The sequence below is a fragment of the Myotis nattereri genome (genome assembly GCF_964212035.1).
Source record: "Myotis nattereri genome assembly, chromosome: 8".
In the NCBI taxonomy this organism is placed as follows: domain Eukaryota; kingdom Metazoa; phylum Chordata; class Mammalia; order Chiroptera; family Vespertilionidae; genus Myotis; species Myotis nattereri.
In genome coordinates, this window is record NC_138083.1 from 40,064,281 (window position 1) to 40,090,882 (window position 26,602).

General features: G+C 39.5%; 1 protein-coding gene across 37 annotated transcripts in view; it reads right to left on the reverse strand.

The window, feature by feature from the left end:
• The window catches only part of TCF4 (transcription factor 4), a 339,804-nt gene that overhangs the window by 22,765 nt on the left and 290,437 nt on the right, over window positions 1-26,602 (reverse strand). For 27 of the 37 annotated variants that reach the window (XM_081097247.1, XM_081097277.1, XM_081097259.1 and 24 more), the window contains 6 exons: window positions 23,967-24,100; window positions 17,798-17,930; window positions 9,960-10,027; window positions 8,787-8,865; window positions 6,331-6,407; window positions 3,533-3,736 (listed from right to left, as the gene is read on the reverse strand). In XM_081097247.1, the coding sequence (XP_080953373.1) occupies window positions 3,533-3,736; window positions 6,331-6,407; window positions 8,787-8,865; window positions 9,960-10,027; window positions 17,798-17,930; window positions 23,967-24,100 (695 nt within the window). The remainder of the gene's footprint in view (window positions 1-3,532; window positions 3,737-6,330; window positions 6,408-8,786; window positions 8,866-9,959; window positions 10,028-17,797; window positions 17,931-23,966; window positions 24,101-26,602) is intronic. The other 10 variants (XM_081097260.1, XM_081097252.1, XM_081097263.1 and 7 more) reach the window with 1 other exon arrangement.

Below are 26,602 nucleotides of genomic sequence, written 5' to 3' on the forward strand. Positions count from 1 at the left end.
AGTGCTATGAGTGTAAAAAGAAAGTGACTACCACAGGAGGAGGTAGCAAGGGAAGGCTTCCTGGAAGAGGCAGAATTTGAGCCAGAGCTTTGAGAATGGTGGGTTGAGATGGAGAGAGGAGTGGGTAGAACCAGCCAATCCAGACAGAAATAAGAGAAGTAAATAGTAAAAATGTACAGGGCAAATTCTGGGAATATGCACAGCCTGGTATTGCTGGAAAAGTTTATTGAAATAACTAAACATAAGGCTTTTGGTAAATGGTAACAGGACTTTAAAAGCTGGGCTAGAAAACTGTCTTTATCTGGTAGCTAATGGAAAGCTGGTAAAGGTCTCTGAGCAGGAGAGAGCATGGGCAAATAATATCATCTAGAAAGCCCGTGAGTCTACACCATTCACTCTCGTGTTATGAGCCATGCTGCTGTGAAAAAGTCCCTTTCATTACGCAAATACTCAGTAAATCACTGAAGACCCACTGCAGAACTCCAAGGAAAACATTTTATGAATCAAAAGCTAAGTACAATATGTTAGCAATTAAATGAGATAACATAATAGCCGATGCAGAACCATGGCTTTTCCCCACCACGAGTTCAAGCTGCTGCAGAAAGAAATGCTTATATCATCTTCCAAGTTATCGAGCCATTTCGTTTTTATTTTCGGAAGGCAGGGAGAGGAAACGAGAAGAGTGGGGAGGTCAAGGGGATTCAAAGCTGTCTATTCTTTAATCAGAAGGCATTATTAAGGAGAGCCAGAAAGGAGATTTGCTCAAAACCAAACCTGCCCGGGGATGGTGTTAAGTTACTGCCACTTGCTCCCACTGCAGAGCAACAACTGAAGGTGTGCAGTTGGGAAGGAAAGTCCCCCAGGCCGCTGCGGAGGTTCCGGTGCGTACCTCCCACTGCTACTTTATTTACTGCAGCTGGCCAGCGTTTATAGCCTGCTTCATGTATTAAAATTCAAATGTGGAAAACATTACCAGGATCCTCCTTGAATTTTTTTGTTGTTGTTGAGGGGGATGGGTTTTTTTTTTCTCTTCCCCTTCAACTTCCTTTTTATTATGGAATGCATCAAATGGTCAAAGGCTAACTTCAGACTGACTAAATGCAAAAACTATTTCCTTTGTTCTTAGGTTTTTGTTTGAAAAATTATACCAGTTTGCACAAGAAAATGACAATGCAATCTCGTTCACACACGTGATGGAGTTTCAGGTGGAAGGGCCCGGATTCTGGGGGCCGCTAACTATTTCTGAGGAGAAAGACCACACAGCCCCACTTGGTTTAAAGGACAGCAGGTTGTGGCCATGTCATGTCTCTGGAGTTGCTCTCCTGTCTGGGGGTCTGTGGTTGTCCTTGATGGGATCATAACTGTCTTCAGAGGAGCGGACAAGAACTTTTCCTCATCAGCAACACTAGCCGCTTTATGGCTTCTGCACAGTTTTTCAAAGTGAAAGACACTCCTGTGTAACACAGGCTGATTAGTTCTGCTTTTCTCTCCTTCCCCTCCACCTGGGTCCACCCCGCTTCCCATCTCCAAAGATGATTCTAGTCTCTGCCGATCCCACCACTGAGTCAGCCTCAAAGAGGAGGCAAGTCAAAGGTCACACAGTTCCAAACAGCATCTATGTATAGTTTATTATTTTAAAGAACCACTTAACCTACATCTGGTATTTAAGAGCAAACTTTACATATTTGTGGGGAAAAACAGCTCTGAAGCAATGCCCTGGGTGCATGTGGCGTCCGTTTAACATATGCAAAACGAACACAGCTACAGAAATTAAACTATTTTTCTCTTGATTGAGAGCAGATATACAGAAATGGTTATAAGTCACAGATCTGGCTTTTAATAAAGCCAGATTTCTTAATTAAAAGCAGTATTGTTTAAACATTGTAGTTTTTAAAAAAAGAGCTGTACAAACTGAAATCTCATATTATATGCATCCCAAGTGTATTTAACACATTACCTGAGGCCAAGCTAAATTAAAATCTAGATTTTCCTTTTGTTAACTCTTAGCAACTGCCATGAATAGACAAACAATTTCTACTCAATGATGAATTTTTGGGGTAGAGGTCAAGGAAAAGCGAAAAAGAAAAAAATGATTTAGCTTTGGCATTCAAAAATATCTTTCCACGTCTTAGAAGTGAGTTCATTGCTTCTATTTATAAACCGGTATTTTTGGTTTCAAATTGGTTGCAGGTTTCCATAACACACTCTCAGGATGGTCCTCTCAGTCTTTCACTAAGAGAAGTCGAAAGGACGCAGAAGAACAGGACTGAGCAAGGAGCCTCGGAATGACCTGTACTTATTTTGCATTCTCCTTTCGGAATCATCTTTAAACCAGGGACACTTTATGGGATAACAGGAAAGCAACTTTTTAAGAGCCTATAAGGTACAAAACAGGACAAAAAAGTGTTTACTGCTCAGGTAGGAGTTTGTAAGGAGTGAACTTACACAGAATCACTAGTAACGTTAAATTTTCCGCCCATTCGGACCTCACTAATTGTCATCACTTAATATTTTGTTTGGAAGATTCTCTGGATCTTCATAATCACCCCAAAAAGGGATGCACTCCCAAATCCTTACCGAAAGCAGTGGGCAGCATTGAAATCCCAACTGAATGTGGATAAATCTGCTTAAGCCGCATTCAAATAGACTTATGAATAGGCAGTGGCAAAACTACTGTGCACTTTAATGACACAGTCCCACACCAGATATTTAGACAGACAAACACGTCATATATTTCTACCGCCTATACTCAGAATTCAAAGGCACTGATTCGTTTCTTTAATAAAAAAAAATCAACCTATTCATATCTGAAATGCCAGCAATGTAACATGAACATAAGATGGTTGGGTCCTTTAGCCAAAGCCACCACGGTGAAGAATTTAAAATATCAATGATGACCCGGCAATGCTCTCCTGGGTATGTACTTAAGTGAAATGAAGATGGACGTGCCCACACTAAAGCCTGTACATGAATGTTCATAGGAGCGTTATTCATAACAGCCAGAATGGAAATAATTCAAATATACATCACCCAATGAAGATGAATACAATGCACACAATGAAATATTGTTTGTCAACACAAGTGGATGACACTCTGATGTATGATAAAGCATGACTAAACCTGGAAAACACTGTGCTAAGCTGAAGAAGCCTGTCAGAAAAGATACCACATGTTGTATGATTCCATTCATAGGAAAAACCTAGATTAGGCAAATCTACTGACAGAAAAAGTATATCAGGATTGCCAAGGGCTGGAGGGGTTGAGGGGAGAATGGAGAGTGACTGACCGCTAATGGCAATGGGGATTTCTTTTCATTTTGCTGTGTTCTAAAATTAGACTGTGGCAATGGTTACATAACCCCGTGAATATACTAAAACACAGTGAAATATAAACCTTAAATGGGTGAATTGCATATTAAGTGAATGTGTCTCAATAAAGCTATTTTTAAAAAGGGAAAAACAGCAGCAATAGTGTTTATAATTGAAAATCTAATTTTGTACAATAACTACAGTCTACAAAGTTCATCACTTACCATGAGTGAATGTCTGTTGGCTGAAAGAAGACCGGTTCCATACCCTGAGCCCAGACCACCCATTGCTCCATTATGAGAAGGTCCAATGATCCCATGCATGTCCCCGTGACTGCCAGGCATAGCGGTGGACGGGCCCACTGCATGATTTCGGAGAACATGAATGGCATCATCCAGTCTTTCTAAACGATCTTCAATCCGGCTTTGCTGTTGGTGAATAAAGGATGTGAAATTTGATTTAGTTTGAAATGCATGCATGTGTTACATAAGTAAAACGAGTTCACACACACCACACTTTGAGTTTCTAAATGTTTCCAATAAAGTTTATTTCCTTAAAATAATAATAAGAATAGCATCCTTCCTAGACAACAGGTGACAAACAATGTTATAATCAGTGTTATTTTTCATGAACAAAATAAACTCAGTAATTCTTCCAGGACATTTGAATGTACATATGCTGTACTATATTGCATTAGTTTGAAAGAGAATTTAGATTTACTTTAGAAAAGAAAAGCATTTATTGAATTTAAGAAACATTCTGACAGGCATTGGTGAAAAGATTTTTAAAAATTAGCCATGAAAAGGTGACCTACTTATAGTTCCCCAATTAAATTACCCTCCTGGAGGTCTATTCCTTGATTTCCTCTGTGACATATGATACAGTGCTAACTATCAAGTCAGGGATGGGTAAATACATACAGACAGTAATTTCTTGAGTACTATTGATTTTCACCTGTATTTCTTGCTTTCTATCTATTTTCACCAGTGTGTGTGCATGTGTGCGTGCATATGTGCGTGTGTGTGTATAGAAGAAAGTGGGGACTCAAAGTAATCACAGAAAAAATTACAAAAATTCTGTCAACCAACATGGTACGAGATTTCACTACTGAAGAATCACAAAGAACTGAATTAATGTTTACCAGAGCTTCTAAATGATTTCAAAGTCCTAACTATAGTATAGAATTCACTCCCTTACACAGGTATATTATTAAAAACCAACTGAACTTTTTTTCTCATCCCAGCCATTAGGATCCACCTTGTCTACAACTAGATAAGGTCTGTACTGTGGTTTTGGGGGAAGAATATGGACATGTAGTTGTATTCATTTTTTCCAGTGTGATAAATTATGATATCAAATAAACATCTGCACAGGACTCTCCAGTGTATACTTTAACATCTAACATCCCTCTGGGCCCTCATACTACATGAGTGAGGCAAGCAGGGAAGACAGTATTACCCCTTCCGCAAAGACATGCGGATGAGGCTCAAAAAAATTAAACGAATTAATTAACCAGTGTCACAGTACCAGGAAATGATAACGCCAGGGTTCAAATTTAAGTCTTTTGACTTCAAATCTAATGTCCTTTTGTACTACAACATGCTTCAATCCGCTCTGATTTTCAGTGGGCCATGCAAACAGATGTACCCGCTTTACTGTATGAGAAGAACAATTTCTAATTATTCTACACTGACAGGAAGAATGTGGGTCTAATACATGTAGTCTATGGTGCAGAGCATTCTGATTTGGTGGCCCTGGTGTTACGGGGCCTCCCCTAAACTCCTAGCGTGGCTACTAGTATGACCTTGGAAAAGTTGTTAACTTCTTTGAGTCTATGCTTCCTAATTTTAAAAATAGGAATGCATGCATATGTACACTTCCAAGTGTAAATGTAAGCATGGAAAGGAAGAATACATGTGCCTACCATCCTTTCTGGCTCACAGCTTCCTGGAGGAGAGAGCAGTTTCTCGTGTGAATCCCCTCTTGAGTGTTGAGAATTTAAAGGAACTAAAGCTGTAGTTCACAACTTTAAACCCAGTCTTTACAGTTTTATAGTTGGACAAAGCCCAGTTTTGATAGATGGGTCCCAGAGAATAACTGATGGAGGTAAACACTGGCGGCAGATTAGTGGGACTGGGTAGGTAGTGCAAATGCCGTCTCGCTCTGTGGTTGCCTTTACCAGCTAAAATGCAGAGCTGGGTGATTCACACACCTCAGCAGGGAGAGAACAAGGGGGAAATATACTGTTGTACTTTTAATTTTAGATTTTCCTTAATTTAAATAGTAAGCCAGAAGAGAAGGAAACCCTGAACCACTGACAAGACAACATTAAATTAGAGACATGTATGCCTTCTTCCATGTTCCACCTCAACGAAGGGAAACAACGTGGAAAGACTGAAGAGCTCCTTGCTGCTACCCCTCCCATTTGGTTCATGTACAGCCCGGATACTGCACTGAGTGCTGGTGTTTCACGCATGTTTCCAGGCCCATCACTGAGACTTGAGAAATCCCAGAGAGGCAGACACTGAATCATCACCTACTTAGAATATTAATTAACCCCATGCAAATTCCCAGCCTTTCCCTCCAGGAAGAGCAGAGATGTACTGATGTCACTAGGTGTCTATGAGAACCAAAGTGAAGAAGGAAGTAGTAGTAGCTTCTGGTTCCAAGGTCAAGAGGAAAATGCCTATAAACGTGTTATTCTGGGACGCAGAGCAGAGAATATAGGATCTTTAAGTGTTGCAGTACACAGCTTTAGCAGGGACTTCAGCCGCTCATCTCAGGGAAGTAATTTAATCACAGGCCAGGATCTTTCCCCAGATGGGAAGGGGTCACTATCCTTCCAGGATTTTTAATCTTCTATCTGGTCCTAGATCTTTAGAGCCCTGGGCTTACACTGCAGCAGTATCTGGGTGACAATCTACAAACAGGAACAAACACAGTCTAATCTTGGAGTGAACTAGAGGCAACAAGAGAAACATGCTCTGGAAGTGGCTGGAGCAGAGATGAGCAGATGACTTACCAAGGAGTGCAAGGGTCCTTCATAGTTAGGAGATGATGAGGCCTGCCCTCCATTTCTAGACCAAACAGCTGTGCCTGCTGATATGAACAAAGGAATTACAATGCGATCGACATCATCTTAAAAACAACCTCACCAACACTTTCAACAGTTCTCTTAGAAACAGCAGTGTTGGTTTCCACGTGGACCCTAAGGTGAACCTCCCATCCAAAAATTCTGGGGCAAGGAAAACATCTTAAATGTAAAACATGGAGACTTTACATAGAATCAGAATTCTCTCAAGCTTCCTAAAAGGAGGAATTTTAGCTAGAGAAGTGTTCCTTTGAAGAAAACTACTACTACATAGTCAAGGTCCTTTTAAGAGTGAAAAGGGGGAAGGGTACCGGGGCGGGCCTTTGTTCTGCTCCATGCAAGGCCAGTTTGTTAAACCCAAATCTCTCACCAATGGAAAACAGCTTTGCGACTCGGTTTGAAAAAATGATCCTTGAGAAGGAATAAGCCTTCAGAAACTTTTGAAGGAAATAAGATTAGTTGGCAGGGATCCACAGAACCAGAAATTTAAAAACTCTACATAACAACAGTAATAAGTAAGTAGTTTCTTCTGAAGAAAATAATTTTTTTATGATTCGCTAAACCTGCAGGTAAAGAAAGATGCCTGTAATAAATATTACATGTCTAATGTCCTACTTTTAAATTTAAAATAATATGCACTCAGAATAGAAGATAAATAATTCAAGTAAGGAAAATAAAATCTACGATTTCACTGAATCTCACGCCCGACACAGTTAGCCCTTTAAATATTCATTCTCCTGTCACTTCTGGGTGTGCATGTGTGTGTGTTCTGATGCTAAATGAAAATAGAATATTTTGTCCAATTACTTTCAGGGACAGAATCTGGACAGAGCTATCAGTGTGGAAACAGCGACCTGTCCCCAGGTCTCATCCTCATGAAGCCCTTCCCCGCTGCCAGGTGGTCTTCCAGGATGGGTTACCAGGGCCTCGCAATGGCCTTACTTCTGGTCTTTCTCTGAGAGCACCCTGCTCAGGTTTAGAATATTTAGGGCATTTTCTGGCATGATTTGTGCACCACAACTTTCGGCCCCCCATTAACCTAGGAGTGGAGAGGCAGAATTGCATGCACCCGGATCTTTGCTCTCCAGGATTGCTACAGACTTAACCTTAAGCATTAGGCGAAAATAGTGGTTCTCAAGCTTTATTAGACTGTAGAATTCCCCCCCTCCCCCAAATTATAAAATAGACAAAATTAGAGCTGTTTTGCTTGAAACGGGGCACATGGGGTTTTGTCCCTGCTCAGACCCCTCCTCGTGGGTTTCAGGGGACGCTGCCCTGTATAACGAGGTGGCGGTCACTCCCCAGAGCTGAACAACATGGTGTGCACCGCACACTGCTGAGCTTCCCTTGCCTTTTCTATCATGGGGAAGGCTTCACTGCTGTTGCAGTGTCCCCTTGATATCATCCCTGTTTCTTGCCAGTTTCAACTGTCTCTCTGGGCATTTGGGCTTAAATGTCCAGCTACCCCTCTCTATTCTGTACCCCCCCCCCATGTCAATGGAGGCTTGGGAAGGCTGATATCAAGCCCCACCTGAGCCAAGGCCATCGCCTCCGGAAGCTTGGTGGTGATCTGAACCAGGGAGCCAGCTTGTGGTGGGCCCTGTGAGTGCTGATACAGGGACGGAGGAGGCAACATTTCGGCAAGTGACTCGCTATAAATTACAGGAAGGTCAGGTTTCAATGAGGTACAGATGTGACCTAGTTTTGTGTTAGAAGCCACCTGCCCTCTTTCCAGAGTGCGGAGACAGGCAGCAGACAGGGCCTTCTGGAAGCATTTATACTGGAAGGGCAATGAGCCTTTTAAATGGACCTCTGCTTTACTAACATAATGTAAGAACTTATATTTTACTACTTGAAGCCATAGTTCATGTAATTTGTTATTTTTAAAGGCAAACATCCCCTTTTACTCCACACACTTCACAATTTATTTACAAAATTATAGTTTCCTCAAACATCCGAATTACATGGACTTCAAAGAGGGAATTTGGAAAGTCTAAAATTTCTGTCGGAAAAGATCCTCTTGAATAATCTATATTTGATGACTGTACGATCATAGTCAAGGCTATATGTACTACCTGGTCTCGTTTGAGATGTTTTATTAGAACATGTTATTCTGTGGAGTATCTTCTAGAGAGCTAGGAAAAATTTCAGAAATAAGTTTCCCATATGTCTGTATATTTTTAAAAAACATCTAATTTTTAAGACAAGTTTGGGTGTAAGTGACTGTGCCTTCACATGGCTGTCTGTCTCTCCCACTCCTTTCTGCCTGTTTGGAAACGGTGTTTTGAGCCCGTGGAGGGAGGGAGCGTCCTCCAAGTGTGGGAAGTCCAGGGGGGGCAGTCACTCTCACCAGCTGGCCCTGTGAGGCATGGGAGCAAGGACAGTACCTGAGAGAGAAGGCGGAGAGCCGACAGGAGTTGAAGGGTTTGATGAAAAGCTGTTGTTAGTGTGATCTGGAGAATAGATCTTAAAACAATGGAGAGAAAAGAAAACAAATCCTCATTATTAGGAACAAACAATCAACAATTTTGTCAACTGCAAAGTATCCATGCAATTCATTTAAAAGTTACAACTTACAAAATACATTTAGTGATCAACTGCAGTAACAACACGTAACCACTTTAATCTTTCAAAATCAGAATTACTGAGGTCATATAAGATCGCCGGAAAAGACCTGGACTGGAGGTCAGCAAACTACTTTTCTAGTCCTTTTCCTCCCACTTCTCCCGTGTCTGCTTGGCTATGAGCAAGCCACAGAGATACACAGAGCCCACCCCAACTCCACAAAACAGGCCAGACCAAGTCACCCTAAGATCGCTGTCCAACTCCCTCTTCACCATGATTAGGGCATTTGATTCCAAGACATGAGAATGCCTAGATTAAATAAAAACTTTTACTTGGTAAAAATGTTGAGAAATCAAACATTTTATGCTCCTGATGGTATGGAAAAACCAACTGAAGAGATAAAATGTTAAAGCAACAAATCTCCACTTACATTTGCAGATGCCCATGCTTAGCTTTTGAGGACACCACCAGGTGTGCCATTGTCGCTAGCGAATGTGCAGGGCACCTCCCAGTGCAGCCTCTTGGCCGTGGGCAGGTAAGGCAGAGAAGCTGAGTCCCCAGGTGCCAAATGTGGGACAGTTCCCCCTAGACCTCACTGAGGGTCTTTTTAAATGCCTTTTCTAAAGTATTTTAGAATTGCCCCTCACAAAGTCAGTCTTAGATGGTCAATGAGGGGCCATATGACTTTAGAGAAAAATAAGAAATCCAGATAGAAAATCTATACACCTAAGGGCTCCAAGAATATCCGAGAACCTGTAACTGAGTACCACTTAGCCACCCTGAGGAGACAAGATGGAAGAGACCAGCCAGGCATGGAAGCTTCAGAGGTCTCTCTTCAGATTTTCCAGTGATCATTATGCAAGGGAAAAAAAGTGAGCATTTCCAAAATCAAAGCTCTTTGCCATTCACTGTATACAATTCCACATGTCCACGTCTGATTAAAGTTCAGGCCTCCACAATGCTACGTACGAAGGCCAAAGTCAATATTGCCTCACCGAAGCAAGTGCTTTCCCCAGAGCATCTCCAGTCTGGGAGCTGCCTGCTGCTCCGCTTCCTCTATTTGCTGCAAAAACAAAAGGCATAATATGAAAAACCAGGCAGTGAGACGTCTAACAATTTTCTATTCCTGGTCCATTTACTTACAATTTAATTGCATTTTTAATGCTAATTATGACACATTAATTTTTAATTAGCATTAATTTGTTTGCTGAGGTAGATGTCAAATATATTCATGTTACATTTTCTACAGATAAAATATAAACCTGACACCTTGGTTTAAAGATATAGTCTTTTAGTTGCTATTTCCTTCAGGCTTGTTACCTAGGAGTGTGTAGTGGTGAATGCTAGTTCATTGCTAAGAAATTGACAGTACTTTCAGGTGTCTGAAGTCCTCAAAGTTTGGCTCTTCTTTACATTTTAGATAGTCAACTGAATTCTCCTCATGCATAATTTACACCTCCTTTGAAATAAAAAGAGGTACTCCTCTCAGAGTTCCACAGTAAACAAAAACAAAGAAAAAAATCTATAACAGGTCTAGGAGAGAAAATATTTTTAATATTTGAAATAACATGTATTCTCCACACATTTAAGTGAAATTTTAAAAAAATTGAACTGCTGTGCTACTAAAAGTCAGCATGGTCTCAGATTCTGGAGATAAAATCAGTCTACATAATCGTGAAGCTATCGCTCCATCTTAAACACTGGTATTTTTATCTACAAAATAGATGAACAAAGAGTACTATTAATAAAAAGGCAGAGGTGCTAGTGTATAATCCAAAGCCAGCTCTATTCAGCAAGTGTCTTTGAAGGTAATTTGCCTTTACACAATGGGACAGCCAGTGTTCCTCGGAGGTCTTCAGCCTCAGCACAACGCCTACGTATGCTATGCTGCAGTCATCAGGGCCTCAACATAAGCAAAGTGATGTAATATTTAAATAAAGCCTATTAAACTCCAGCGGAAGATATTTTTCAATACTTGGTGAAATAAGAAAACTGATTAATCCAAGCAAAACTTCATTACACAAATAATTTTTTAAAAATTCACAGCCCTATCCTTGACCCAAGAAAGCAGCTTTCTGGCAATGTGTCTCCACGTCCAGTGTGTGAAGTGGAATAGAGCTCAGACCCCAGGGGTCAGCTTCTCCCCATTCTCCAGGTTACAATTTCACTCTCTTGGCCTCTGCTTAGCACAGTTGAATTATGCTGGCTATTTTCACATATTCACATGTTGGGTATGTCAGTTAGTGGTCTTTTGATGTGTGTTTTATTTGATTAACAAAACCCACCCCCATATTCATGTGTTATTACTAAACCTGAAAGAACACTGATAGATGGTAAAACGAACAGTCACCTTTGGACAAGACATTTGTTTTCATTCCACAGACTCATATGAAAACTGAATCATTAAAAAGTAGCTGACATTGTCCTAGAAGAAGTGAGGCTGTAATCTGTAATTTCCAAATGTAATTAAAAGGCTCGTCTCTGTATCAGCTATTAGTACTAAGGATTTTAAGTGGAAGCAATCTTTGAAATGGGGGTCTGACATCATGCTGAGCTAGTGGAAGGAACTCACAGATATCAAGAGTATTAAAAATACTTAGTACAAGAGATAAATAAAATTTTATCTGGCATGAAAATTAAAATGGTTGTATTAAGGAGGTGTTTTTTTTTTTTAAATAAAGACAATTCTAAATAGAAAATAATAAATATTTTGAAAACATAGAGAGAACTAATATTTTCCAGCTGGTATTACCATAGTATATGTGCATAGTATTTGTGTGCATATGTGTGTGTGTATGTATGTGTGTGTGTGTGTATATATATATATATATATGACATATATTTCTAGAAATTCATATATATATAATTTTCATAGAAGTAACATTATCATATACTAGTATACCTAAAATTAGATTTAGCAGTCAAAATAGCTTGTGATGTCTGCTTAATTACAAAACAAATCTTCATGATATGTAAGTGCAAAGCCGCAATGGAAAAATTACATTATCTAAAAAAGAACTGAAACCCAAGTAGTACAAGATATTGTTTCAATTACAGAAAACATTTGCTACCATTGTGGCTTTCAAAAGATTAATTCTTCCTTTGAACAACTTTAAAATTAAGATAATAAGTGTTTAAAAATACTTTTTCATGAAACCAAACAGAATTGAAAATGAACAGAAATATTTTAGGAACATTAAAAAAGCTAATTATATGTAACACACACAAAAAAAATCACACTTTACAAGAAACAAGATATAATTATTATGATCACGTCCATACTAAACTTTGTATTAAGTGCCTGTTATACAGAGGAAGATGTTAGGACCTAGGAGGTAGATTAAAAAATAGAATCAACTCCTTACCTCAGGTTGTCATAAAAATGATTCCGAAAACTAACAGGCTACTCATGGAGGCCACTGATAAGAATAGACTATTTTTAATATGCAGCCATTCCACCTGGCAGCGGCAGCTGGAGTGAGGAATCCAGGGCTTAAATTTCAAAGCAGTTTCCTGGGCCAGTTTGCCCCTTCACTTGGAATGCCTTTTGTTCTGTTCCAGGAAACGTTGGAGAAGACACATTTTCAAGAGTCCCTGAGCATGTTAGGCGACAGGGGTCTTCTGCTAGAGTTCTCTTTTTATTTGTGTGACTGATATGCCAAAGGGCACAAATAATCCGACAGTGAACATATCATTAACTCTCAAACTTATAATTTCTTTTATATTAAGTAATGGGTCATGTTTAGCCAAACGCGCTTCTAATTAACTTGGTGCTTATCAAATCCACCTTTTGGCTTTCGTGTAACAGGACTTGACTACGATTCTAGGCCCAAGTTTTTGTCAACTCGTATTATGAGCAATTACCCAAGTGCCCGTATAACAAATAAAGATGAAAACTACTGCCCCTATTTGGTAAAGACTGGGTTGATTTCTTAAGATATTTTAGCTCTAATCAATTTTTCTTGCTCCAGAGAAAAAAGAATCTGTCGTTAAGCAGGGTTGCAAGGTAAATATGAGTGGAAGATGAGCAGTGATTAAGAGGAAGTGTAATTCCGTAGGAGGATTCGGCACTGCCAGCCATCCGAGCACCGTTCAGGGGGCGTGTGCACAGGTGCTTGTTGCTGGCTAGCTATGGAGCAGAGAGAGGGTTCTGCTACATGTCGGACCACCCTGGGACTCACTCTCAGCTTTGGGGAAATGGCAATTCCCATTAGAACACACCCTCATCAAAACACCAGGAGGAGTGGTGCCTGGGGATCGACTACTGAAAATTAGAATTGTGAAAATATGTTACCCTTTTAATACACACCCATAACCTCAGGCTGGGAACATGACAAAGACATAAAAGGAACGATAAGTGTAATTTATAGTGTATTTGCCTGAAAGAAGATGACTGCTTTGAAATTTAGTTATTTCTGAACTATGTGCAAGTGAGCCTCGTATTATTAAACTATTAAAAGCATCCTAACAATGTCATGAACTTGACTATAAAGATGACACAAGAAGGAGCGTCTCCAGCACTCCTACAGAATCTAATTTTATAATTAAACCTCAAATTCGGGCTAGAATGCACTCATTTTTAGCACGAGGGATCTCTAGAAATTCAGGGGGAAAGTTGGGCTCCAGGACCATGTGCAGGAAATGGACAAGACTTAAATCAAACTAGTTTACTGTTTTCCATTAGTGGTCTTTGTAACTATGGTGCCATGACATTGCTGGGTGAAATTCATAAACCCTTATGCTCTGTGCCTGTCTATCACCCAACTCTATTTGAAGGCTGAAGATTCTTGTAAAAGACAAAGTGAATCTATGTGACTACTCTAATATCAAATAACTGTGAAACCAAGTCCCCAAGGGGAAATTGACATGTTTCTGCTAGAAAAGCCACATACTCAAGTGCTTCATGTCACACAAACATGTCATTAAAGTGAAAGTAGTAAGCCAGATTAATGCATGAACCGGATATTCCAGGGTGATCTTTAGCATATGTTGTATTAAATCCATTTTGGTAGTCTGTTCCTTCAACACTGTTTGGTTTGAGGTTAAAAACATGGGAAATGCCTTGTATGAGAAAGCAGGCCAGTTAAAGACGAATAAAACAACAATAGTTATTATAAGCATTATACTGGTTGTATGCCCGATTCCCCCTGAGGGCAAGGGAGGGTGTATAGCCCAAACAACAAGAAGTCACACCCAGGGAGTGGATACAAATGGTACCTCCCAGGAGTCCTCACTGAGAAGTGTCAGAAGTGTGTGTGGTATAGTCACCTCAATGCTTTTGACCAGGAAGGGCTATTGGCTACTGCAGGTAGGAAGGAAATATGTATATAACAAAATGTATACGGCTACGAGTCTCTACACATTTCTATCCTCTACAGCTGGTATCTAGTAACTTACTCCACTTCCTTCTCTGAGATACACCCCACTGGGTAATATTGAGAGGGTTTAGGAATAAAGTTTGAAGGGCTTTGACACTGGTAACTCCTGAAGCCCTCAGCCTTAGCTCCTCTCCTTAACTGGGTGCTCCATTAGTTAAACGTCTATGGACCCATGCTGTGTCCCATGCATTATACTCATACACTTCTAGATCCCTCTAACTCAGAAATGTCTGGTATAATCTCCAGAGTTTGCTGGCAAAGCTTCAGAGGAAAATGTGAATTCTGTGTAACAAATGAAATACTTTAGAATTCTCTCAAAAATCCATGGATGAATGTGTCACAAAAAAATTTCACCATTAATATAATCTCAGTACGATTTATCCTTCCTAAGGGTTTCTCAGAAAAATGATACTGGGAATTAAAGGGGGAAAAAAACGAACAAAAATCCCAAGAAACAATGGTCATTCCTCCAAACCAAACACAAGCCATCCGAGATCCCAGTGAGCATCTTCCATCTCTGAAATGCAGAGAACAGAACTAGAGGCAAGGGAGCCTGGCTCCAGAGAGGATGCCTTCCAACAGTTCTAAAGCTTTCATCTCCCGCCGCATGCATTCTGTTGTCCTATGATCAGTTCAGGACAATTGTTGACCACCAGGAAGATGCATTATAACATGAAACTGAGAAATGGGCCAATCATCTTTTGAACGGAAAAAACAGCTTCCTGAGACATCAATGTTGTTTATTAAAAGATTGCACTGCCTTGCAACTTTACACCAAGAAAACTTGAAAAATCTGATGTCCATGTGTTAGCGCTTGAACCCCATTCTTACGGCATTAGTATTGCTTACAGCCATTTTCTACAGAATCATGTGTGTAATCTTAAACATGTGTCAAGCTATGTGTTCCCTATTTACCAATTATTTAATTAGCTCTGTTTGTTCTCTGCGATACAGGCAATGTAATATTTCTTTATTTCCTGCATTTCAGAATGAGTGAGTATACGCCAAGTATTTTCAAAAGTCTACAGATGTATCCTATTAACCCATACTGTTTGTTAGGGAAGCATTAGTAACTGAAGAGAAATCTTCTCCTGTTATACAGACATGCTGCCGTCCCTGACTTCTACCACACTCTGAGAATCTAGCCAAAACCTAAGAGAATTAAAGTGCGAAGAAACTTGAGTCACGCAGACACTATGCAACCATGAAGCCTATTATCATACCCAAATTTTCCTCTGCATTTTAACTGGAGGAATTGGAAGACATGTTTTCAGGGAGAACATGAGTCTTCTCTCTTACAGTAATCCTAAATTCATAACTGAATTTATGCAAGTTCTTCCAAAATGCTGAATTACCATGTCTACTTATTTCCTGAAAAGATTATAAAGCTTTTTTCACATTCTACTAGCAGATTTTGACAAGTACACCCATGGTTATGGATTAATTTATGTAATAATGTTTTGCCTAAAAAAGTTCCTTTTCTAGGTTCCAAAAATCTCATACTTTTCCCTTTTAAAATTATAGCTTCCTAATTATTACCTAGACCCTCCTTCCACTTAAACAAGTTAAGTCCATCTTTCGCTTAGAGCTCCATCCTGCTCAGGCCAAATGAAGGAGAGGAGACATTCCTATTCATCTATGAGCTAATGATGAGCCAACCAGCTTAACTAAAGCAAATCCCATTCCCACCCAGGTGCATGGCTTTGCTAACCACAGCCCAGGGGCGAAGATGATGCTCTCGCAATATCTTCCTTCCCAAGTCTAGTGCCTCTCTCCCAGGAAGACTGTTTTGCAAATTAATTAACATAACTTTTTTTTTTTCAAACAGTGCTTAAGTATGTTCTCCTCAGCTCAAGCGTTTGCTCCACCTTGATACCTTCCTAAAAAAGAAAATTACTCAAATCACAAGTAGACAGGAAATCTGCCATGTAAGAGGATGAGTGACCGGTCAGCCTGCTTTATAACTAGACCTCATGACTGCAGAAAGGGGCTTTCCATGGGCCAAACCACACTGAAGTGAAATATGCTTCTCTCACTCTTTCAGTTCTGCACTTCTTTCTTCTTGTTTCTCAAATCTGCCAAAACTGCACTGATAGCTACAAAATGTCCCCATATGACCGTAGTCCAGAGCCCCCCAAGGTCAAACTCATGCAACATATTTGTAGAAACTTTGTTCTGAAAAGTTATAAAAATGGAAATTCCAAAATTTGCTTCTCAATGAGACATGATAGTGAAGGGCTGCTAGATGGCTCATCTCAAGTGTGAAATATATTATTGAATAAACAGAGAGTGTATTATTTAGGCAGGATTATATTTGCAACACTTCAAAATATATCTCTTTTTTGTAAAAGACTCCCACATAAGTGATTCATACTAGTTCCCCAAGTTCTACAGACTAAGGAAAATGAAAAAACTACAGATAGCTAAGAGGACTAGCAGCAGGATCATTGTCACACACTCTCCTCCCTAAAACACAGAGAGGGTTCTCATCAGTGACCCCCTGGAAGTAACCCTAAGCCCCAGCAAGGTATGGGTGTGAGCTAGAACCAGCGCAGTGGCAATCAGTGAAGCCTGAGGCTTAACAGGACCTGGAGCATCAGACTGTAGTGCTGGGTGACAAAGACAGTTGACAAAGGCCAATTCAGAAGGGGGTGCTCGCCTCCTCCCCAACCTGAACTCTTTCTTCCCTGGGCAGCTAGACATCCTGCCAGCTCTTCCCTCCCTCCAGGGGAGAGTGAGATGGGGAGCCATCTGCCCGTGGGAGAAGACCACAGTGGACAGCATGGGAAATGAGAGGAGGAGGATGGCTCCGTTAATCTGCCAGCAACTTTCTGCCTTAACTTATTTTTCTCTCAACTTGAGAAAAAGTAGCGGATAGCTTCTGTCCCACTGATGCCCAGCCGTCTCCTCTCCTGTGAGTGAGTGACACTCCTTCCCTCTGAAGGACTTCACCACGCGGCACTCTTCTGAAGTTGAAGCTCATCTAGTTATTACTCGCTGCCTGCCAGTTTCACATGAACCCGTCTGCAGAAGACTGTGGCGTGTCATGGCTAAGAGCACGACACAGTGACTGAATCTGGGAAGCGGTCAACAACTACTATTAAGAGATATCGTGGTCTTTATCTCATTAGTCTTCAATGGTTTGTCTTATAAAAGTTCACTTTGCTTGCTATTTGGGAGTATGAGAAGCAAGGCGGTTTGGTATATTTAAACCCTGTTCAAACTAATTACAATAGGCAAAGTAGCCAAATTTCAGTTTCTTGTGGAAAAAAATGTGATCATGGTCAAGCCAATGACTATTTCTGTTTGGTTCATTTGTTTGTTCAGTTATGTGATAAACATTCATCCTCTGATTGCTGTTCAATTATGGGGGTGGGGGGTGGGGAGGGTAGAGATCTTTCATTATAATCCTGACATTGAGTGTTGGTACCAGAACCGGCATTTCCAAAACTCACCCATTATACTGTCTGTCCCGTTGGCAGGAGGCGTACAGGAAGAGGTGCTGTAATGGTTGGTACCACTACGGTGGAAAGTGGACATTGGAGGAAGACTGGAATTGATGTCTGCTGAGGAGTGTGATGGGTAGCTCTGTAGCAAGAAGCAGAAAAAGGAGGCAATTTTCAACCATAAAATATTTAATGGGTTAGTTTTATAATACTTCCGTCTGCAATGGAGAAAACCCTTAAAATTTCAAAATATTGAAGAATACATCTTGCTTAGTTCTGACAACTTTCATTTTTCAAATATTAAAACACAAAGACACAGTTTGGATTTGCATCAAATCTAGGGGAATATGATGGCAATGTAGGACACTAAAAATGCTTACAATCTCTAAATCTAAAAATTACTTCTTAAAAGCCTATCTGTGGCCCGGCTGGTGTGGCTCAATGGTTGAGCCTCGGTCCATGAACCAAGATGTCATAGTTCAATTCCTAGATTGTGGGCTCAATCCCCAGTAGGGGGCATGCAAGAGGAAGCCAATCGACGATTCTCTCATCATTGATGTTTCTAGCTCTCTGTCCCTCTCCTCTCCTCTCTTAGAAATCAATAAAAACATTGTTTTAAAAAAAGCAGCTCTGTGACTTTAACAGCATAAAAAAAGCACTGCTCTTATTATTTCTTTGTGCAGCCTATTCATCAGGTAAGAAAGACTCTATGATACACTGAGTGAAACAACATGGTGACCTACAGGGTTTGCATTACACTTCATCCTGACCTTCTGAACACTAAATGGCAAAGAGTAAACCATCTCAGGTCTTTTCCTGCCAAATTTGGTCACCTTTCTGAACTCCAGCAAGAACAAATGGTAAATAAAAAATTTAAAAAGTGCTAATGATTAGCTATCTCTCTGAAGCATCCATATGTAAAGCCTTAATTCAATGACTGTACTGAATTAAATGAGAACAAGTGAACTGAGAATAACTATTTGACTTCTTACTTCATATGTCCTCTCCATTAGTGATCTTCATCTTGTTGACTGTGAAAGATCACCTTTACAGAATCATTTGGGTTAAGGCTTGACTTTGAGTTACATTATTGCACCAGTTGTCCAAATCAGCTGCTTTTCTTGGGGCATGTTACAGTACCTGGAAGGTTGGCAAATTAGGTTCCACCCAGCTATCTGTCTGGGAGTGAGCAGGTCATTAGGAGGGTCACAGTAATATTTACAGAAAAATATTGAGCTATGTTCCTGCTCAAGATGGTAAATAGCTTAAAAAGGTGTTCTCATAGGCATCTGATGAGTTATAAACATGTAAAGGAAGACATTTAAGCTAAAATATAATTTTTCCTTATATGTGATATATTAGTGGGCTATGGATCTTTATTATGTGATTATTGGAGAGTCTGTTAATGTTCTATATAAAATTGAGATTGGAGATGATGCTCAAAGTCAGAGGTGCTTCAAGCCCAGGCCATTTATTCACAAGGAGTGAAACCCTGGTGTCTTGGTATTTTCTTTTATTTTGAGAGGCCCATCTTGGTTCTACCTCTGCCTCGATGATTCCTCACTGCTTCCCACTCTTCCAAGACTTCTCCTCTCTGAATCCCTAATGAACTGACAACATCTTCACTGGGCCATTTAATAATGATATGCTGCCTTTCATTGCGATCTCTCTCACACGCACTTCCATCTATACTGTACTGTAAACTCTTTAAAGGGAGAGGATACAGTTTATACCTTTGCATCCCACAACTTGCTACTGAGTGCAGAACACATAATTATCCTATGTAGGCAATGAACAACTGGCTACTGTTAATAAATAGTGGATTGAAATGCTAGTATTTGAGAGGTAACTAAAAAGTCTGAAAAATGAAACTCTGTTTCAGAGCCAAGTCTGCCACATCCATGCTTTTGGATATATTATTTCTGCACACTCAAATAGTCCAAAGAAAGGTCAACTTCAGTGTAAAAGTTGACATACTGCCCTTAAACTTGTCCAAGTTCCCAAGAATGTCTTTCAAACTTTTAAGTTTTATGAACCTCTTTGCATGACTAAAAAATTCCTTATGCTACCTGTTAAACTCATTTCTACTTGCTACTCACAGAATACCCCAAGTAGTCCCTTGAAATTTCTTCCAGAGAATAGTAGAGTGGGGCCATTCCATAGCAGAGCTAATCTGAAACTCTGAATAAGCCACAAACACCAAACTTAGAAGAACTATTTCTGCTGAGGAGCTAAAGACTATCATAAAGTGGAGAGAGAAAGAATGAGGAAAAAGAAAATGAAAAGAAAAAGAGAAGGTTTCAGTTCTGCTCCATGCTGAGTTTCTAAAGAACACAGAAACTTTATAAATCAGTCCCAACTATGCAGAAATCAAAACAGAGACAAATATTATAAAAACTATTGAAATAACTATTAATAATTATAGGATGACACAGGAAAAAAGATTATTGCATCGGTGAGAATTTTTAGACCCCTTAAACCTGGGCAGTAATTCAGGATTTGACAAAGGGTTCATATTGACTTCTGAGACAAAAAAAAAAAAAAAGTTCTTTCCCACAGATTTTAATGGGGAAACCCATACAATGCACCCAAATCAGTTATTTTTAGAGACTCATAGACTATGAGATGCTGAAAGCAATTAATGAGATTTATAACTCGATTATTTTTCAAGAAAAAGTATCATGAAAACTACTGTTACTCAAAGTCGTAATAAATACACCACAGAGAATATCAGTGATATGTGAATCACGTCTCTTGTAGAGTAGTCAGGGATCAACTAACAAGAGGTCCCCTTCCAATGGTTCTCAACCTTCCTAATGCCGCGACCCTTTCATACAGTTCCTCATGCTGTGGTGACCCCCAACCATAAAATTATTTCCGCTGCTACTTCATAACTGTAATATTGCTACTGCTATGAATCGTCATGTAAATATCTGATATGCGGGCTGTATTTTCATTGCTTGCGACCCACAGGTTGAGAACCGCTGCCTGAGTCTCTTTTAGTCCAGCTATTAATACTGTCTGCCTGCTTACTGCAAAGCAAAAGGGGAAGTATGATAGAGTGCTATGGCCTTACATGCCCACTATTTGTTTTTACCTTTAATGGCCTAAGAGAGTGTATTTAGAATCTATTGATAGAGTAAGTGGTGATAATGTTTCCATTAGTGATGTTTTTATGGGTTGATAATTCAAAGATTGATCTCACTTATATGTGGAGTCTGTATGATGGACAAAACAGAACCAGAGGCACATGGAACAGACAGACAAGGTTAGCCAAAGAACACATATGAAGAGGTTAGTCGAAGAACATACATGCATCGCCCAAGGACACAGACAATAGTGTGGTGATGGTCAGAGGAAGGGGGAAGGAGACTGGGTGAAGGTGAGTAAAAGCAGGGTGAGTTGTGGGGGACATCTGTAATAGTGAAAACAATAGAAAAGTTAAGGAACTATAATAATTGGTAGCACATACCAAGAAGACAATAGGGCTTTAGGGTAAGGCAGGGTTTCACAACCTTGGCACTACGGATTGTACCAGGTAATTCTTTACTGTGGGAGGCTCCCCTGTGCATTGTAGCATTTTTACCAGCGTCTTTGGTCTCTATACACTAGATTCCAGTTGCAACTACACCCCCACCCCCACCCCAACACACACACACACACACACACACACACACACACATTTCCAAATGTTTCCTGGGGGCAAAAATCATACCTGATTGAGAATCACTAGGGGAAGGGTTTATGTTACAAAAAATAAAGACAACAGAACTTCCTTTATATTAAAATTCCTGACTCCAAGGACTATGCTACTCTGTAGTGCAAAGATCAGGCCTCAACCATGCCAGACAGCAAGGACTTCATCCTATTTTTAGAATGAACTCTGTCAAGTCATTCCAAACTTAAACCTTCTACAAGAAACATTCCAAAGCTCAACCACAAACTCCATTCTTTTGAGTGACTTTGTACTTACACTTAGGACATAGCATGGCACTGGCCCAAAGCTACAGGTGAGCACTGTAAGGAACTGGCATTATTTTCAAGTAAAAAAACACCAACTGCCTACTATATACTCCAATTATTCTCAGTCAGGTCAGATTTTTTAATGTCACTTCAAAATATTTCCGAAGGGTTACTGAAATGACAATGGCCACTCGATATAACAATTCAACAGTTTCCAGTGAGAAACCATCAGTGAGAAAATTCATTTAGGATACACTGCCAGAGACATAATTCATTCAGCCTTTTTAAAAAACAAAACCCCTAATCTCTAAGATCTGCTACATGATCATGTTAAGAATAAAAATCCTGTGGTTTGTGATGGATAAGTGACATCACAAATACAGCATCTGAGGCAATTTACTGGGTTACTCCCTCCAAATGATCTTTCTTCCTGGTCGACAACAGTGTTTTCATTAAGCAAAACTTTTTCGAAGTGTAGTTGGTTTCCTTTACAAAGCTCTATTTTTTTGTGCATTTGAGCATATTTTAAAGATACCTCCCCCATGCAGTGAATTTGGGATAAAATGAAACCACCTAAATCAAAATTCTAGACCATGAAAGGAAAGAAAAAAGAAATATAGAAGGGAAGAAAAATGTCAGGTGGACAACTCTTAAAAGGACTGAAATTCCAACATATTAGAATACTGCCAAAATCTTTTCCGTGTAATCAAAACTGTCCTTGCTCATAGGACACATGTAGATTTGATCATGAGTTCCTTAGAGAAGTGGCAAATGATGATGGATAAAGAAAAATGTTAGCCAAGAAGAAGTTCTAGTATAATAATAGTTGATATTTCTCTAAGCTTTCAATCTCATACCTCCAAGTAGGAGGCAGGAGAAGAGAAAATCTGAAAGCAAATCATCATCATCTGCTATCGAGTAAAAATGTGCTGAACTTTGAGATAGTTTGTGATTTACACATTCAAACTTAGGAGATAATATAAAAGGCCAATGCTACCTTCATTTATCTTTCATTAATGGACAGGTTATTTGACCACATCGTGTCTCTGTCACTAGGACTAAATAAGTAGGCATATTCAAGTATTTCAGAAATCCTAACTCCTGGGATATTTTAGGTTGTTAGAATAGGATATAAGTCGCTTTCTCCATACCTCTAGTGGTTGAGCAAAAGAAAGATCACAGAAATCTAGAAAGCACTATATCCTGTATCAGGACAGAGAAAGAAACATAACTCTGGGTACTAGAAAAAAGGAGAGACTCCAAGATGAAGAGAAATGATATAAAGACTACGAACGCTAGTGGACTGGTAATAACCTTGTAGGAATGGACGTCCATACATTTCCAAAGCTAGGTTATTGCACAAGGGACTCAGTTTTATCTTATCTGCATCGCAAACCTAACTCGTGATCTAGAAGTACTCTTTCCTCCATTTCATGATAGACTTACATTCACAAGCAGATTCTTGGCTGTGGTTGTTTTGAGGCTAGAAAAACAGCAGGGTGAGTTGCTTCCTTCAGGATAAAAAGTAACTAATATTAGGAAGGGTGAGTGTAGGTGATGGGCAGAGTGGAAACTTTAGTAATAAAAGAAAAAAGAGTAACATTCTACAGCAGTTTTCAACTGGAATGAGGCAAAACAGAGTATCAGTAGAAGATTGGGGCTGTGGAATTAAAACTAAATATAGAAAATTTGGAATCTGCTCTATATAGAAATCCCATGGTTGCTGTTACTGATAGGAGGGTAAAGAAAAACGAACTCTTTCTCCCAGTGTGAGAGAAGCCGGTCAAGGGAAGTGGAAATGCCCATGCATATCACTACCCTCCAAGTCTCCTGACTGTCACTCTGCCCCCTGCAGTATATCCTTCAAAACTACAAATAGCAAAAAAGAAAAAAAAAAAAATAAAGAAAGAAAAGAAACAGCCAGAGCTGAATTCTGCAACGGAAATACAGTGTGTACTTATGTAACAAAGGAAGTTGACAGTGTGATAAAGAAAACACAGAACAAAACACAATAAACAAGAACAATGACAAGGAATCCAAAAGCACTTACAAAGGTGATCTGATTCAGTCCTATCTCTGATTACAGGAACAATAAACTGTGAGCATAATGGGTGTGTACAGTGGTGCATGCATTTGCAGAGTCCTTGCGTACACGCACGGATTGGATTTAATAAACCAGCTGTCTTATCCCCATTGCCATGCGAATCTGCCTTACCAAACGTTCGTGTGGATGCAGGCTACAGTAGCTGCTAGACTGTGGAATATGGGAAGAATTGCCCAGCATCCCTCCGTAGCCAGGCTGATTCATCCCACTGGAGGAGCTCCAAGGGTCACTGCTGTGATGGCCATCTGTAAAGGACAAAGAAAACCGTGACTTTTCTGAGGCGTTCAGCCTTGCTTAACAGAATAGAGGTTTTTCATATACTTGAAAATGGCTGTCTCTTGTGCATTCATCTTTGTGTCAGTTAGCTGGTTACATCAGAAAGAAAGTCATCATTATTTTTCCCCAAATGACTGACTCTATATTTCTAAACAAACATAAATACTTAACATAGTAAAGTGTTCATAGTAAAAAGCCAACTGTAAAAGAAAAACATTTCTACATGGAATTATGTTAAGACAGCAGGGCACCTAATGCTAAAGGAAAGATTTCTTAGAACTATTCTGATGCTACTTTCTGTGAAAACTAACCAAAAAGTTAAACTGTTTTTAAATTTGGGGGTAAAAAAAAACTTGAGACATTACACAGTTGGCATGTCTACAAGTTTAAAAAGTATATAAAGAAATAAGTAATAATGAAAAAGAACATCTCATATTTAAGATTGAATTTCATTTTTGTAACATATACCGTAGATAGAATTAAAGTTGCAATTACATTATGACATATAGGAAAGAGAAATCTTGAATATATCATTCTGAGTTTTTGTTTCCTTTAAAAACATTTTTTTGGTATATAGATATATGGCTATCTTAAGCCTTCAGTAGCAATTCAAAGAGTACACATCATAAAGTGGATAATGTCTACAGTCAATTTTGGGAGTCTGGATTTTATACAACTATCTACGAGTTTAAAAGAGGTTTAAATTATCTTTTTACATCAAGTTAATCTTTTTGGAATACCATATTACAAACATTCCTCTAGGTTCTCTGGGTCTATTGGCCTGGAAGTTACTATGGGAGATGGGTTTTGTTTGTTTAGGTTTCTCAAATTAGGGGGGAAGAACCCATGTTACTGCCGGTTCTTTCAAGTTTTCCTTCTGTCACGTTTGACAAAAATCGCCGAGTGCCAGGGACATACCATGCCGCCAGGTAGGTGTTAACTATACGGCAGGCATTGCTTTGTGAAAATAAGGTTATTTTCACCAGCCTTTTATTTAACAAAGGTCTTTTGAAAATGTAGGCAATAGGCAAGTTAAATCTAACACTGTATCTCATGAGCCTTCTTTTTTTCTGAGATTTTAAACTTAGAAGTTAGAATTCAGAAAACTGGAATAGTTTCAGGACAGAAAGGAATAATCTATAGATTTCTTAAGAACTATGCAAGCAAAATCAAGTCTGTGATCTTGATAATTTAGGAATTGTAACTAGAAGATGGAAATTAAAGTTAAAAATAAGAGGCTGCACCGTAGTAGGTTTAAAATATGCCCCTGACAGTCTCTGAATATCTTCCCCCTAACCAGCATGTTTCTCCAAGGCCTGAATTCCCGGGGCACCATGCACCCCTCACTGAAGGAAGCCGATGTGTAATGGGGCCACAGTGCACTGTTCCTGGGATGGTAATGTGAAAAAATCAGACTTTCAAAAAGTTACTATTCATCTACTTTAGATTTAGCCCTGATATTGAGGAAGTTTAGATGTCACACATGAAGTTCAGGACCACTAACTTTTCAAATAGATGGCATATATGACGAATAAATTGAAAATATATATCATTAAAAAGGACTCTTGAAACATTTTGACAACATGAGGCACTATATGGAAATACATTTCGGATTTGTTAACACAGAACACTCAACCCAATGTAGACTCATAAAAATACGTATTTTACATAAATTATGCTTTTCACAGTAAATTAATATTTATCACATCCCATGATCTTGGCATAATGTTGTTTTGAAAGAATAGAATTAGACATGTGCAAATTAATTGTGCTCATCATAAATGTCAACTCAAAAAAATGTTTTGGCATTTTGAGTATTCATATGCAGAAAAGAAAATTTGTTTCCCATACCCTGCATGGTCTGCAGGGAGAAGAACCTATTGTTTTAAACTACCCCATCTCCTTTGCAGTATGCAGTTTAAGCAAGCCACCTTTGTGAAGGCAGGCAGAAGAAATCTATCCTTCTGTCAATTTTCTCCATGAAAATCTGCTTTTAGTGACGAATCCTTGAGTTGATAATCTCTGTAAGCACCGTAGCACAACTAGCCCCAAAGAAGGTGCTGATGCCCATGTGGATATGGCTGCTTTTTATAGCTGAAGGGGAGAAGCCTTTTGCAATGGCACAGAACACACCCAAGTGACATGCCCTGGGGTGTTCCTATGAGAGTTACACCTAGGACAGGTCACAAAGATAAAGGGTCCCTGTGAACATGAGCTCCATTATGCATGGAACAAATTCTCTCTATTCCTGAGGGACCCATTCAATTCAATTTTATAGATTTTCCATGGAATTTTACAAGTGAGCTAATAACCTAAAAGAGCTAACACTCTGAAGGGAAAGAAAATAAATCCATTTTAATCAGAATGATTTTGAGTGTGTCCACTGTAATCTAAGCGAGACACCAGGCTGCTCCCCTGGCACCTGCAGCCCTAAGTAGGCTCCCCTTGCTGTGACATGGCCCTTCCTAGAG